This window comes from Mustela lutreola, chromosome 1 (assembly GCF_030435805.1).
Source record: "Mustela lutreola isolate mMusLut2 chromosome 1, mMusLut2.pri, whole genome shotgun sequence".
Taxonomy (NCBI): Eukaryota; Metazoa; Chordata; class Mammalia; order Carnivora; family Mustelidae; genus Mustela; species Mustela lutreola.
Genome location: NC_081290.1, coordinates 68,897,824 through 68,914,223, shown reverse-complemented (window position 1 = coordinate 68,914,223; position 16,400 = coordinate 68,897,824). Strand labels below are relative to the sequence as shown.

The 16,400-nt window shown below is 51.5% G+C and overlaps 1 protein-coding gene across 1 annotated transcript; it reads right to left on the bottom strand.

Moving 5' to 3' along the window:
- Nucleotides 1-6,871: 6,871 nt before the first annotated feature.
- TMEM271 (transmembrane protein 271) lies at nucleotides 6,872-12,632 on the bottom strand. The gene has a single exon (XM_059167893.1). The coding sequence runs from the start codon at nucleotides 12,440-12,442 to the stop codon at nucleotides 11,312-11,314; it is 1,131 nt and encodes a 376-aa protein (XP_059023876.1). The 5' UTR covers nucleotides 12,443-12,632; the 3' UTR covers nucleotides 6,872-11,311.
- Nucleotides 12,633-16,400: the final 3,768 nt, after the last annotated feature.

Below are 16,400 nucleotides of genomic sequence, written 5' to 3'. Positions count from 1 at the left end.
TACAGGGAGTTCTCATATTACAGTCCCCCCACACACAGTTTCTTTTATTAACATCTTGCATTAGTGAGGTACACTTGATAAAATTGGTGAGCCAATGGTGATACATTAGTATTAGCCAAAGTCTACAGTTTACGTTAAGGTTCACTCTTAGTCTTGAATATTTTATTAGTTCTGAGCAATGTATAATGACATGTATATATCATTATATTATTATATAGAATAATTTTACTGCCCTAAAAAATACCCTCCGCTCCACAGATTCATCCCTCCTTCCCTTGAACCCTTGGAAACCACTGATCTTTTTATTGTCCCCATAGATTTTTCTTTTCCATAATGTCATACAGTTGGAATCATACAGTATCTATGTAACCTTTTTTTTTTTTTTAAGATTTCATTTGCCTATTTGAGAGAGAGAGCAGAAACAGAGGGGAGGGGCAGAGAGAGAGGGAGAAGTAGGGTCCCTGTTTGGAGCCCAATGTGGGGCTCAATTCCAGGACCCTGGGGTACTGACCTGAGCCAAAGGCAGACACTTAACCAACTGAGTCACCCAAGCACCCTGTATGAAGCCTTTTTAGACAGACTGGCTTCTTGCACTTAGCAATATGCATTTAATTTCTCCGTATCTTCTCATGGTTTAGCTTGTTTTGGGTTGTTTTTGTTTTTTGTTTTTTGTTTGTTTTCTGTTTTGTTTTGTTTTGTTTCATTTTGTTTTGTTTTAACAAAGATGATCTATGTACCAGGAGGATAAAATGACTGCACATCTGTTTGCCTGGCACTGTCTTGGTTTGTCTTATTCATTCATTCATTCATTCACTCATTCATTCATTCATTTTTGAAAGACAGGAATGGGGAGAGGCAGATGGAGAGGAAGAGAGAGAATCTTTTTTTTTTTTTTGAAGATTTTATTTATGTATTTGACAGAGAGAGATCACAAGTAGGCATAGAGGCAGGCAGAGAGAGAGAGAGGAGGAAGCAGGCTCCCTGCTGAGCAGAGTGCCCGATGCGGAACTCGATCCCAGGACCCTGAGATCATGACCTGAGCCGAAGGCAGCGGCCTAACCCACTGAGCCACCCAGGTGCCCAGAAGAGAGAGAATCTTAAGCAGATGCCATGCCCAGAGCAGAGCCCAGTGTAGATTTCCATCTCACAACCCTGAGATCATGACCTGAGCTGAAATCAAGAGTCAGGTGCTTAACTGACAGAGCAATCCAGATGCCCCTAGCTCATTTCTTTTTAGTACTGATTAATGTTCCATGGTCTGGAAGTACCACAGTTTATTTATCCAGTAACCTATTGAAAGAGCTCTTGGTTGCTTCCAAGTTTGGGCAATTATGAATAAAGCTGCTATAAACATCTGTGACTGGCCAGTGTCACTTAAGAATTCAGCCCCACTTCCTGCCCATGAAGATATTGGGACACGGTGTATAGCTACATGCAGGGACCTAAGAGGAGCAAGGGGGGATCTCCAGTATTGACTTACAGAGACCCACAGAGCCCATGTCGGGAGGGAATGGGGACTTGGGTAGGGAGGCCCATATAAAAAGAAAGCCTGGTTTAATTGCCATGTTTGGACACATGGAGATGACGCTTCACTTTTGTCAAAAGTTGGGGATGTATTGTCAGTTTCATGGAAAACATCAGTCAGTTGTTAATTTCAAGGAAAACAAAAAAGACACTGTCTTCATGGAACACTGTATACTTTACCTGTGGACAATGTCCATGATCTTAACAAAGTAGAATACTAATTTGGTGAAAAATGAAAAAAAAAAAAAAAAAAGCCAAAACACTACAGGCAGTGTGGTGAGAAAATGTTGTGTGTCAAGTTGGGGGTGTAAGTTCAATAGTAATAAATCAGTAATCATGCCCAAAATAGAAATAATTAGAATTTCAGTGTAAATCATTGTTTTCTATAAATACAGAAGCATATTACCAAAGAGAGTTGGTGCTCATTAGGGTGGAAATATGGAGTAGGAGGGTGAAAAAATAGTACAACTGACTGAAAATAGATGCATTATTAGCTTGATCTAAAATTGAAAAATATATGAGAGTAATTGACCACAATAACAGATGAATTTGGAGGGAAAATGACCATGTTCATGAGACAAAGACACTGATGGAACTCAGTACCCCTTTATACAATAACAACAAAAAACCTCTTAGCAGACTACAAATAGAAGAAAATACACTTAATGTATTAACGGGTATCTACCAAGATCCCAGGTGAGCCCCATACTTAGTGCCTTCAGTCCTGTCATCCCCACCTATACTCAAGTTTATGTGGGAGATCTTAGGAAGAACACTTGGGCCAGAAAACATGCAGGGGGTTTGGAGAGCAAGAACCAAAACCATCAATAGTCATAGATGATATTGGAAATAGACGAGTTATTAGAACTGAGAAGAAATGTTTGCAACATTGCTGGGGACAAGATCCAAATGCCAGGTCAGCAATTGTCTTTAAACCAAACAAGTAGAAAATATAGTTTTCAAACAAACAGCATTGACAATAACCACAAAACTTGAAATGTATCTCAGGGATGATCTGAAAAAAGTCATGCAAGTATTTCACAGAGAAAAATATTAAACTTTATTGACAGACATAAAGGAAGACCCAAATAAGTGAAGGGACAGACCTAGTCAAAGAAGGATGGTTGGGCTCACAATTGTCAAGGTAGCATTCCCCCTAAATTAACATACTGATCCAACACAGTTTTTTGTGTTTTTTTTTAAGATTTTATTTATTTATTTGACAGAGAGAGATCACAGGTAGGTAGAGAGGCTGGCAGAGAGAGAGAGGGAGGGGAGCAGGCTCCCTGCTGAGCAGAGAGCCCGATGTGGGACTCGATCCCAGGACCCTGAGATCATGACCTGAGCCGAAGGCAGCGGCTTAACCCACTGAGCCACCCAGGCGCCCCCAACACAGTTTTAGCCCACATCTTGGCAAGACTCTGTATGCCACGTGACAGTCTAATGTGTGGAAAGGTCCAAGAACAACACAGAAGACTGAACAAGCAAATACAGATGCCTCCCTAGCAATAGTGGAAATGCAAGTGAGAACAGCGAGATACCATTTCCCCAAGAACAAGAAGCCAAAGCGAGGCAGGTGTGGAGGGATGGGGGCCAGGGCATTTCCTGCCGGGGGTCCTGTGACTCTAGCAACCTGTGTCCACACTGCACAGTACACAGTAACCAGCAGCTCCCAGCAGAGCTGAAATACACATGTCCTACGATCACATCTGGGTGTGGGACCCACAGAAACAAGAGGACAGGTTTTCGCCACTGTGTGGATTATGAAAGTGGAAAGGGGAGTAATCCAGGAGTGTCTCCGTAGGGGAATGTTGAAGGAGCTGTGGTATATCTACACAACAGAATACAATATGTCAGTTTGAGTAAATATGCCAGAGGTACAGGGAAAGCCACAAATCAATCTAAAAAATGTAATGCTGAGGGCAAAACAGCATATTGCATGAAGATTAAACATAGTATGATACCATTATGTGAAGTTTAAAAACATGCAGAAACAGTACTGTATATATGGTGGTGCATGGACACACACATTGTGGCAGAAGCACAAAAATATCCCTGGGAATGACCTGAAACCAACCTGAGATGAGGGTTGGTCCAAAGGACGAGGAGGAACCTCTGGCTGCTCCTGCCATACTTTATATATTTAAAAATAGAAGAGGGGGCGCCTGGGTGGCTTAGTCCTTAAGCACATGCCTTCACCTCAGGTCATGATCCTGGAGTCCTGGGATCCAGCCCCACATCAGGCTCCCTGCTCAGTGGGGAGCCTGCTTCTCCTCCTCTGCTTTTGCCCCACCCCCTGCTTGTGTGCGCTCTCTCTCTCTCTCTCTCTCTCTCTTTCTCTCTCTGATAAATAAATAAAATCTTTAAAAAATAAATAAAAATAAAAGAGAAATATGGATGAAATATGGAGAATAACATTTTAGACTATTAAAATTTTTAAATTTGAGGTTTTTGTTTTGATGGCAATGCAAACTGAATCCAAGTGGTGGATACATGTGTGTTATTTCTATGCAATACTTCATGTTGAACATTTTCCCTAATCAAAATAAAAGAAGCCTGTACAAGAATAGGCTGTTCTAAGACCAGCAGGCAGCCACTCTCCACATGCAGCTACTGAGCATTTGAAATGCAGCTAGTCGAAACTAAGATGTACTCTATGTGTAAAATACAAGCAGACTTCTGGACTTTGTGTGGAAAAAAAAAAAAAAAGAAAAACCTGAATGTAAAATCTATTTACCCTCTAGTTCTCCCAAGAGCAAGCACCTGCACTTGAATCAGGACAAGTGGCAGGTTAGGGAGTGTGCGGCACGTCTGGAATTAGACATCTGGTCCAGCCAACAGTTGTTGAAGGAAACACTGATAAGCTGAGTTAACAGAGTGCTGAGTTGAAGAGCTGGGAGATGGGTGTGTGCAGGACATGTGGACAAGATTCTAGGGTGGTTGAGGGGGTAGGGGTAGAGTCACTCAGCCCAGAAGGGAAGATGTTGAATTTAGGGGAAAAGCTGAGTTTAGGGTCCTAAGGCACCCTGAAGGGAGTCACAAACAGGCCGTTGGCTGCAAGCACCCAGAGTCTGGAAGGACACAGAGATTGTCATGCTACCCATCCCATACCTGGGGTATGCTGCTTAGAAACAGATCCTTGGTCTTGCCTTGCATCTAGAACAAGGCAGGTGTCTGAGGCACCAGGAGAGACCGAGTTCAGGCCACAGCTCCCACACTGGCTCCCTCCTGGGCAGAATTGAATTCCTGAAGTCTCAGTTTTCCCACCTGTAAAGTCATAGTTCCCAGGATTGAAAGGGCAGAGAGCCTAAAGGGCCTGGCCCAGGCTGAGTGCTCCAGACAAGCTAGCCATTTATCAGGTGAGGCCCACACCACTGACAAAGATGATGGTTTATACGCCAGGTTCCCCGTGGAGCCCCAAGGGCTGGCCTGCAGTCTTCAGAAACCCTTGTTGGATGGGCAAGTGAGGATGAGGCCTCTGCCAGCTGGTAGGGCCTTCCTTCCCCAGCCTCAGGAGTGGATGGTGTTGGGAGAGCAGTGAGGGAAGGCAGTGATCTCATGGCTGGGGATGACTCCACTACGGAGAACTGGAGTAATGATAGAGGGGGAATAATGCCAGTTACACCAAAAAGACAAGAGGGACTCTCACTGGCATGCCCACTGGGACAAGGGTAGGAATGAGGGCAGACACTGTCCTGCAGGTGAATTCAAGGGAGGTCCCAGCAAAGGTGATGGCCCAGCTGAGCCAGGACAAGGGGACACAGGGTCAGGGGACAGGGGACAGGCATTCTCACAGAATGAGAAACCATGAACCAAGGCTGGAGCTGAGACAGGAGGCAGAAAGAAAGCTCCTAAGGTGAATAAGACAGAGGCTGACCCAAGGTCCTGCAAATGCCCTGAGGTAAAAAAGCCTAGAGGAATCCCTGTCAGAGGGAGAAGGTCACTTTCCAAAATAGCCTGGGGTCCTGAAGCCTTTGTCTCCCAGCTTTACTGGCAGTCCCCCCAACCTCCCGGGCACTGAGGCCACTCCTGCCCCAAACCTGCATGGAGAGAAGAATGACATATGCCTGTCTGGATTTGCAAATTAATGTAGTTATTATGGCTGTTATCTCAAAATATTTGCAAATAGATCACATATAACTTATTTTCAGAAAGTTTTTCCCCCTTGGGCTATTAATTTTAATGTTTCAGCTTTTTTTAGAATATTCATCTGGACGATCTATTCAGTCTGTAAATACCCATAGTCTGATGAGGGCTCCAGCAGCGTCATTCGCGCACAGCATGTCCCAGGCAAGGAGTGCTGGTCCTCTGAGGTCCTCTGCAGCTAGGCCTGCACAGAAAGGCATAAATGTTTCCTGCAGGAAAGAATGAGCAAACCACAAACCTCAACTGAGCTTTGCCCTCAGTATTGTCCTCCCCAAAAGTATGGTCCACCCAGAGCATGGCATTATTTGCATTGGATTCGAGCAGGACCTAAATCCCATGAGAATGTCCTTGTAAGACACAGAGGAGGGCACACGGGGACAGATGAGAAGGCCGCGTGAAGATGGAGGCAGAGACTGGGATACCAAGGATCGCTAGCAGCCTCCAGAAGCTGGGAGAAAGGTCTGGAATCTTCTTCCTCAGAGCTTCCAGGAGGAGCCAACTCTGCCAGCACCTTGATCTCAGGCTGCAGATTGTGAGCAAAGCCACCCAGTTTCCGTGCTTTGTGACAGAAGCCACAGGCGATGGATTCAAGCTCCAGGGTACCAGCCCCACACTTTGCTTGAGAGACACACCCTCCTTATTCTCCTGCTCAGCATCACAGCTCCTTCCGCTTTCCCACTGCACACCAAGGATCTGACGTGTGCCCCACTCTTTATTCATAGAGCCCTACCAGATAGGAGCCTCTGCTCAGGTTGTCCCCAGCTCCTGGTAGCTCACAGAGAGGGCCAAAGGGTCAGGCTGGGCCAGGTCCACCAGATTTTGCTTTCCTTCAGGAAAAGGGGAGTTCTTAAAGAGCAGTTTCTGAGTAGGATAGCATGATCTGACCTGTGTTTTAGGGAAATGTTGCAATGGGAATGGAGAAAAGGAAAAGGATTAGGCTGGTGGGTTAGAAAAAGGGTAAGCACCGCCACGTCTGGGGCCTGGGTGTTGAGGAGAAAGGCAGGTGAGGTGGGCACCCCTCCTGGTGCCCTCAGCAAATCCAGGGCAGAGAGAGTGCCAGGTCAGAGCAGTCTCTACCCACCCACCTACCCATCCTGCACGTTGCGGGTAGATCTGGCCACATCCGGCCACAGCCTTCAGGGCCAGGACAAGACCCGGGCAGAGATAAGCAGGAAAGGACTGCTGTGTGTTTAGAGGTGGGTGCTGTGCTTTAACACAGATTTTATTGATCCCAAAGAGATAAGACATTTTATTGACATTCTCTTGATAAATGGCAGGTAAAAAGGCAAAACAGAGATCAGGGCTTCCCTAGATGAAACTCCCATGTATAAACAGATACCCCTCTAAACATGGAGATTTTAAGACAACTGTTATAAACACAGCTCTGGGAACCACCAGGCTTTTTCCTGCCACCCCAGGAAGTCCTTAGAAAATTCAGATTGGGGGCACAATGATTCATGAATACTCTTTTCCTAAGTTCATTTTTTTTTCCATTTTGTTGGTATTTTGCTCCTGTCAGTCACCGTGTTAAAGAGTGGCAAACCAAGCAGATATTGGATCATCTGGAAAGTCAACCAGTTGGCATTAGACTGCTGCCTCCGTCTCATGTAAGAAATAGGTACGCAGGTATATAAATTTTATACATATTTATATGCCAGAATTCACTTTTCTTAAGGTTTCTGTCATTTACTAACTTTCTTTCTTGATGAGAAAGCCGTGCTTTGGGGCAGCAATAACCTGGAGGGTACCACAGGACAGCGTGGCAGGCAGGCAGCCCTTGCTCAGAGGGGGAGTTGAGCTGAAGGTGACCCCAGAGGGGTCAGCACCAACAAGCCGTGGCAGGTATCCATGCAACACAGACCCTCCTAAGCAGCAAGGAGCTCAGCTTGCCCCACACCACTGGCACCAAAGCCAGCGCGGCTCACATGTGGCTTGCTGCGTGTGCCGGCAGCTGCTGTGTGTGCCGGCAACTGGGAGAGGGCCCACCCCCCTCTCCTCCCCCTGCATGTGACAGAGTGTGCAAAGCTCTGTGCAGCTCAGCACCCGCCAGGCACCCTCCCAGGCATGCTCCCCATAAGCAAATCCCACCACACTGCAAAGGGGCGAGTCTGCAGCCAGGCTTCTCCAACTCAGACAGGCTATACCTGGAGCCCTGGACACTCCCAGCAGGGCTGCTGCCTGGCCCTCAGACATGTCTCATGAGGCAGTGTGTGCCTCCTTGCATGCATGTCTGTGCAGGTGTGTGCACACATGCGTATGTGTGTCCGTGTGCACATGTCCTGTGTGTACACATGTCCACATGAGCACACACATGCATTTGTGTTTCTGTGCCCTCGTGTGTGCCTGTACTTGTGTGTGCGTTCATGCTGTGTGAGTGTGTGTGCCTGTTCAAGGCCTCTGGCCGTCCTGTGCCATGACACCCACCAGGACTGAAATCTTTCATCGCCAGCTGCATGGTCTTCATCACAAACACTGTCTCACTGCTCTTTAAAATCAAATGATTGTTTAATTGAATTTCAGTCAAAAATCCAATTGAGTGGTTCGGATTTGTGTTGCCAAGGGCAGACCACCCCCTCTGACAAAGGAAAGACGCCTGCAACCCTGGGAGGGCCTACTGATCAATCTAACTGATCAATCTAGGCAAATTCGCTTTGTTTGATGGCTTCCTTATGTGTTGTCTTAGAGTACTCCCTTAAAGACAAACAACCTTGTGTTGGAGACAATAACTTATAAACTCAGCAGTAAGCCACAGAGCAACCCTAAATGTGTTTGTTTCATCACGGTACTTCATCGTAGTCATGAACTCGGTCTGGCCACCAATAGGCCAGCAGCGGTTCATTATTATTCTCAGAAGCAGAGAAAGACCCATTCTAAGAAAGTTCCAGGGACTGGCTTTATTTTCTAAGGAGCATTAGGAATCAATTTTTAAAAACTGAAACTTATAGGAAGTAGGATGGACGGGCCTGAGAGGTGAGTGCCATGAGGCAGGTGCCTGTCCAGGCGTAGGAGTGGCCCAAGGAAGTCAGTTCTAATTCAAAGGAAGCTCAGTAGCTTCATAATTCCCTGCCCATTTCCCTGAGTACTGATCTTTGGAACAAGGTAAGTTTAGAGAGACTTGATTTTATTTCCCGTAATAAACTCTGAAAAAAAAAAAAAAATCCTGGTATCCCACACCATTATATCAGCCTCTATAGGAGTTAACAATGTATGTGGAGTTAGAAACACTCGCACCTTGAAATCTCTCTTCTAGTCTGTTGGTCACATAAAAGTTCGCCAGGGAAAATGCAGCTGTTGGAGCACCCCCAGGTGCTCCCTGCTACCCCAGCCAGATAACCACACAGATGGCACGAAACTCCGGCCACCTCCGGCACTGGACCCACCCACCTCACCCCACTTCTGCCTTCTGTTCTAGCTCAAGAAATGTCTGAATCTTTAGAGAGGCCACTGATTCTGATTGCAAATCTCAAAGATTCATAAGGCATATAACATTTTAAGCTGCACAAATTCTGTAAAGATGGAACATTTCAGAAAACCAGAAGGATACTGGGGGGTCTGACAACTTATGTCCTTGCTGTTTGCTTTCTTGGGGTGGTGCCTGCCCAGTGGCCTTCCCACCCTGTGCCCACCAATCTGGGGTTACACTGGCCTAGCAACCTCTGCTGTGTAAGTTCTGGGGGGTCAGCCTGGCAGCTGTCTATGAGAGTTCTGTTCCAGGAGTGGGGCGCATCCCTGCTCAGGAAACAGGAAACATCTGGCAATTCCTTCTTGATTTGACTTAGGTAGATTGGAGAAAGTATCTTAAAAGCCACTTTTGCTGCCATGTATCATATTTTCTGTATAAGGTTAATGGCCAGTGAGCTGGTGACGCAGAGGCATGAGAAGGACCAGGCTATGAGGACCAGCAGTTGGACTAGTTGGGCTGTGCCCTCAACCTGGCTGAATCCAGAGGCTGAATATGGGCCAATATCTGAAGAGAACTGTGGATGAGAACCCACTAAATTGGCTGTGAATCATCCTCTTCCCTCAAGCAGTATCAGCATAACAAGGAGGAAACATTGGCCTGTTGCCTCTGATCATATCCCCCATGTTACAGAGGAATTGCCCGAGCATCAGTGTGATGGGTTTGTCACCCCCACGGATCATGTGCTAACTGGTGACAGATCTCCACTCCTCTGCCTGGTCATGGGACCTCTGCTCTCTAACAGCCTCCAATGCAGCTGGGATGGGGCTTTGGTTGTCTAGGTTAGGGAACTTGGGGTTTGTGCAAGATACCTGGGAGCTAAGAAGTCTCATCCCAGAGCCTGGACCTGGAAACCACCTCCAGCCCTAAAACTGGCTACATTCCCACAATTAGAAGTGAACCCCTATACACTAGAAAGATGTTACACGTGATTCATTTAGCTTTTCTCACCTAGAGTGCTTTGTGTGGTGCTCACCCCTGGCAGAGCACTGGGTGTGCCCACACTCCCTTTGCAGGAGGCACACACTATTCAGGCCAGGATGGGGCTCTGCTCCAAGCACCTTGAGAATTACCAGCATCCCTGTCTGGCTCCACAAATCCAGCACATGCAACAGAACTACCTTTTGCCCCAAGACTCTGAGCCAGCCTGGCTCCCAGCCAGCCCACCAGACCGGATGGAAACATATTTTGCTGTCATCTAGTACACATTTCAATATAATGTGTGTAAGTATGCACACACATGTATATATATCCTAAGGATATAGAAGTATGACCTTCACATCAATTAAGGCTATTTAAGGGGTGTATTTTAAATGAAATGCTATAATATGCAAAATTACCAGATTAATGAATTAATTAACAGGAAAATAATCTTTGCCAGAAAAACTATGACTGTGATTTTCCAAAATAGAATCGGATTGTCCATATATATTAGCCAAAAGTAAGCCCAGCTTTGCAGTAGAAACCCCACTGCCAGTCTGAAAGTTAGCTTTAGGAAGGGGTTGGTTGGATGGAGTCAACCACCAGCAGAATACAGCTGTTCAAAATCAACACTTGACCAAATTCAACCATTTGCCCCAAACTGATTTGTGTGTCGACGCCCCCTAACTCCGATTTTATGAATATCTCAATAACATAGCAATTAATTTAATAAAGGAACTAACCAATTTTAAATTGCAATAAATTTACCAAACATTTTCACTGTTTATGGAGAGCTTTACAGTAAGAAAGTATCAACAAAAGCAGGCACATCCGTGTACAAAGTGTTGCCGCTGGGTGCTGTATCACTTCGGCCACCCATAAAGTACCCGCTGCTCTTTCTGTCCTCTCAGCGTGGGTCCTTCCTCCCGTGAAATCACCCTCGCTCTCTGAGCTCTCTCACCCTGAACCGGACTTGCCAAAGAGAAGTGCGATGGGGGCGAGGCAACCCCAAGACATTTATTGTAAACTTTAAAATGGAATCCGGATACGAACAGACACAGAAAAGAAGAGAAACCTCCCAGACACAGAAATGGTGATAGTGAAGGACCAGTCTCGCGGCGAGGAGCCCTCAGCGACGCGAGGCCAGTCCGCCCCTGAAGGTGCCACGCCACGCCAGCCCTGGTCCTCCCTCGCTGCGGCGGCCGGGCGGGGAGGCGTGCGCGGGCTCGAGCGCTGTCTATCTGGGGTGGGCCCGGGCACTCAGCAGGCCGGGCTTGGCTCCCACGGGCGCCCCGCCTCGCAAGGTGGCCGGCAGCAGTAGGGGTAGGAGGCGTTGAGGTCGGGGTCCGAGGGCGCGTACCCCGGCAGCTCCACCGACGGGTGCCCCCCGCAGCACACCTCCACACCCGCCTCGTCGAACGCGTGGAAGACGCCCACGTTGATGTAGGAGACAGCGTGGTGCGCCGCGAAGCCCGCGCAGTCCCCCGGGGCGGTGAAGTCCGACTCCTCCGGGGACAGGATGGAAGCCTCGCTCGGCCGCGGCTGCAGCCGCCGGCCCCGCCGGCCCCGCCGGCCCCGCCGCGCCCGGGAGGCTGATGGTTGAGCGCGGAGCCCGGGGCCGCCGCGGGGTCGCGCCAGGGCCCGGCCTCCCCTCCGCCGGCCGCGCCGGCCACGCCGAGCCTGCGACGACCTGTAGTTCTTGACCAGCAGGAGGCTGAGCAGGCCCAGGAGGCACTCGAGCGAGTTGAAGACGGTGGAAAGCACCAGGCCACGCTGGTAGTCCTTCAGCTGGCGGCACTTGGCGGACGTGGCGCTGTCCAGGGTGCTGCGGGCGCGCTGCGCGCCGGGGGCCGGGCCGGGGGCGGCAGCCGCGGGGCCCGGGGCCGGACCGGGGGCCGCGGCCGGCGCGCGGGGCGGCAGACAGTAGTGGGAGTACTTGCGTTCCACTAGGGACACGGTGTCGCCGTCGATCACGGCGCCCGCGAAGGCGCTGAGGACCCCGAGCATGAAGACGAGAACGCCGAGCAGGAGCAGGTTCTGGCTGTTCACTGGCCCTGAGGGCCCGGCTGCGGCCCCCGGCTCTCCCGGCGCGGCCTCTGGAGCCCCTGCCGGGGCCGCGGGGACCCCAAGCCCCGGGCCCGGCCCCGGCCCCGCGAGGGGCGCGTCCCGGGGCCCGCAGCAGAGCAGGGCGGCGCCGAGCAGCGAGAGGCCGGCGGCCAGCAACAGCCCCGAGTAGAAGGCGCCGGCGGCCGCCCCCAGCCGGAACGGCTCCCCGCGCAGCTCCGAGCCCAGCGAGAAGCACTTGAGGCCGACGGCGGCGGCGCTGAGCGCGCAGGCGAGCAGGAGGCAGGAGGAGAGCGCGGCGCAGGCCCCGCGGACGCTCCACTTCATCCTCCGCGCCCGAGCCGGCCCGCACCCCGCGCGCCCGCCGCCGCCCGCCGCCGCCCCCGCCGCCTGCGCCTCCTCCCGGCGCCGCGCGGCCGGACCGCCGGCCTCCTCCTCATCCTCCCGCGTCCTCTCTGGCCCGCGCCGCCGCCGCCGGAGTCCGCATCCTCCGCCTCGCGCCGCCGCCGCGGCCCCGCGCCGGGAACCGATGCGGCGCGGAGGACCGCAGGGCGCGCGCGCCCCCTCCCCAGCCCGCGGCGCCCCTCCCTGGACGCTCCACTCCCCCCACCCCACCCGCGGCCCCGTGAGCCTGGCCCAGGCGCCGCCCTCCTCCGCTCCCCCCAACCCCCGCAGCCCCTAGGACGCCCCTCTGCCGCCTCCCCAAGGAGAAGTGCCCCCCTCCCGTCTCTTCGCCTTCCTCCCACTATCTTGGCCGCTTTGGGAACACCACCCCCCACCCCAAGGCTCTCTCCCTTCCCCCCGGATTCCCCCTAAGGGTCCACCCCCCAATACCTCCCACCTCTTGTGCCCCTAGGTCTGCACTTCCCCGGCGACCAGGTTCCACGCCCACCGGCCTGCCAGCGGCCTGGACGCCAGAGGAAGTTAGCTTGGGGTGCAGGGAGGAGGGGAAGAGGGGAACCCGGTGCCGTCAGGCTATGAGGGAAAGCCTGGGTACAGGAGAGGGGGGGGGGGGACCAGTCTGCAGGACAGGGGAAGGAGAAGGACCCAAGAATGGAGAGCCCAGGTGGGGAGGAGGTTTAGGTGGGGGAACGGAGATGGGAGCCCAGAGAAGGGGTGAGCCTGGATGCTGAGGGGGATGGGTGCGGGAGTCTGGATGCCAGGGAGGGGAGGGTTAAGGAGATCAGGTGCTGGGACCCTACAGCGCAAACTGGGAATCGCCAGCTCCTGTGCATGGGGGTGGTGGGTGTAAGGTTTTGCAGCCAAGGTAAACACAACACCAGGCGAGGTAGGCGCAAGTGGGGAGGTGGGTAGAGGTGCTGCCCAGCTGGAGGTGAAGCCTCCGACAGAACCTTGGATGAATCTCATTTGGACATGCGGAATTTTCCTCAGGCTCGGGTGCGTGTGAGTTAATTCATCAGAAGGCGATTCACAGCCTGAGTGCAACGGTGGGGGAGCGGGGGGGAGGGGGGACAGTAAGAGCCTCTTTCTGACCATCCGACCTCTAGGTGGGTGAAGGAAGGCGCGTGGGGCGAGCGAGATGGCCTTTCCCCAGGTATCTCTGGGCCCTCCATCTTCTTCCTGTAAGGTGCCCTGGGATGGGACTTCTCCGGAAGGCCCTCTGAGGTCCCATCGGGCCGAGTGGCTGGGCCTGCGCCTGCGGTTCCTTCCACACCGTCTCTGCAGCTGCAGCAGCAAGGCCTGGGGAGCCCATGACTCACTCTGCTGGCGAACTGCAGCGTTAAATAACTTTGTGTTGCATCCTGGAGAGGCAGGCGTGGCTGCAGCTAAAGAGCTGGGGGCGCTGGGGGAGCAGGGGAGATGCAGGGTGCTTTGGAACACACCTCTGTTCGTGCCACCTACTTAGCCAGTTCTGGCCTACAGAGACATCCCCCTGAGCTCACAGTTTCATGCCCCTTCCTGCGAGGAGTGCGTGACCATTGGTGCCCCATGAGTACCCCGGCACAAGCCCCCAGAGGTTCCTTGTGTCTGGAGAAGCCACACCCACATTCTCAAGGCAACCCGCGTGCAAGAGCCCCTCGCCCACATTTCACGGAAACCATCTGCCCAGTAAATGTAATATGAAGGCCCTTCATGCGGCTCTCTGGACATTTGCGTGGGATTGACTCGAAATGCGATAGCTGTGAGGAGGAGCAGGTTTCACTGTATTTTTAGCAGGCAGTGCAGATTTTAGAACATCAGCTGAACCTCCTCGTTCTGTCCTGCTCCTCATGCAGGATGACTTGCCAGAAAAGTGGGAATAGTGAGCCTTCTTTCACATTTATGGTGTATAGGTTTTAAAAGGACAGTGTGTAAATCAGCTTGTATAATAATCGTGGCACCCACGCGCGTGAGCGGAGTTGCCAGGAGCTTACTTCCAATGATTATTCCGGTTTCCAGGGAGACGAGGTTTGCAGCCACCTCCGTGGAGAAGGATGGAGCAGTCTCTCCATTCCTCGTGCGTGCCGCCGCAGCCAAATTGATTAGGCTTTGGGGGCGGAAGTGAACTGACGTTAGCTCTTCCTCCGCCCCGCCCTGATCCTCCGAAGAAGGCTGGAGGCCGGAGGCTGGAGTCCTTGCACCTGGCGGGAGTGGGGGCGGGGCATGGGAGGCGGGGCTGCACCGGAAGAGGCTATGTGGTAGCTACTGTGAAGGTTAGAGGCTTGGGATTTTTTTGAGATCTGGCCTCCTCTCTCCTTGAGTGCCCCCCCAAACCCATCAACCCTTGGCTATACACTTTCATTCCCCTGACCACCTCTGTTCCTTAAACTCATCATGCCTCTCCCTGTCACAGGGCCTTTGCATATGCTATTCCCTCTTTCTGCTGTATGTTTCCCTTGCCACATCCTCACCTGGCTTCTGCCTTCTCATTTCGTAGATCTTAGCTTCACCCCACTAACTTTTGTTGGGTGCCTGCTGTCTTCCAAACACTGTAGAGTGTTCTGCACAGGTTTTCTTATTTAATCCTTGCAACAAACCCTGAGTCAAGTGGTCCTGTTACTCTCATAGAGACTTTCCATGAATAGAGTCAGGGTTCAAACCCAGCCTCTGTGCACAGCCTCCCTACCCCTTCACCTACCTCTGCCCCACTAACCTCCCTCTCTGCTTCCCCTCCTCCCTGTCCCCCCACCTCCCTGCCTCCCAGCCCCTGGCAGAGGGTTCCCCATAACAGGTAGGAACTCCTGGTGGTTTAAATGCCTGTCTTTCCCATCATGGTTGCTCAGTGCAGGCAGTCTATTGTCCATCTTGTCTCCCTGCTTCTCCCCATCAGGATTCAGTCCTGCCCTGGTTGTGTGGAATGAGTGAATGAGCAAATGAATGAGCAGTGGTCAGCTAACCTTGTGTCACTCTGTCCTGTGACAGAACCTAAACATCTGTTTGGTTCTGCTCACTGGGAGAACAGGCAAGGCCAGCAGGCAGAAGAGGCATCCACCTCTGTGTTGAGGTTAAGGAAGGCTCTCTAGGAGGGAGCCAAAAGGGAGGTGGGAGCAGGCAGCAGGAGGAAAGGCTGAGGAGGAAGCTGGGAACTCCTGGACCTCCAGAGACCTTGGGGCCAGAGAGCAGGTGACCTGTCATGAAGGGTCTTGAGCCATGCCAGTTTGGAATTCATCTTGAGAATGGGGAAACCCTAGACGGGCAAGTGGATGCTATGGTGCATGTTTTGGAGGAACACTACCCAGGATTCAATCCAAGACTGGGTTGAGAATGAGGGGATGAAGGCATGTGGGAGTGATGGGAGCATTTGGGGCTCCCACCCATGGAGGGTCCTGCCCCAGGACCCCAGGATGGAAGGGTCCTGCCCCATCATGGTGCTCATTGCAAGTATTGTAATCTCTGCTATTTGCTGTCTGGCACTGAGCAGATAGTCACCTGTCCTCCCCTCTGTCTGTAGGAAGGAGGGCCAGCAGTCTGTGATCCCTGTGTTGTTGTTGTTGTTGTTGTTGTTGTTTAATTTTATTTATTTATTTGAAAGATGGAGCACGAGCAGAGCAGGGGGAGGGGCAGAGGGAGGAGGATAAGCAAACTCCCCACTGAGCAGGACTCTGAGATCAGGACCTGAGCTGAAGGCAGACACTTAATCAACTGAGCCACCCAGGTGCCGGTGTGGTCTCTGTTATACAGAGCTTCCTTTTAGGGTGACCCCACAACCATCCCTCTCTCAGGGGAAGGGCCTCTCTGCACCTGAAGTGGTTTCTGACACCTATAAACAGGGGTGTGAATTGGAATGACCCATGTACATTTTGAAAACTGATTCTGTTGCTTTCTGGTGGAATCCTTTCCCTAA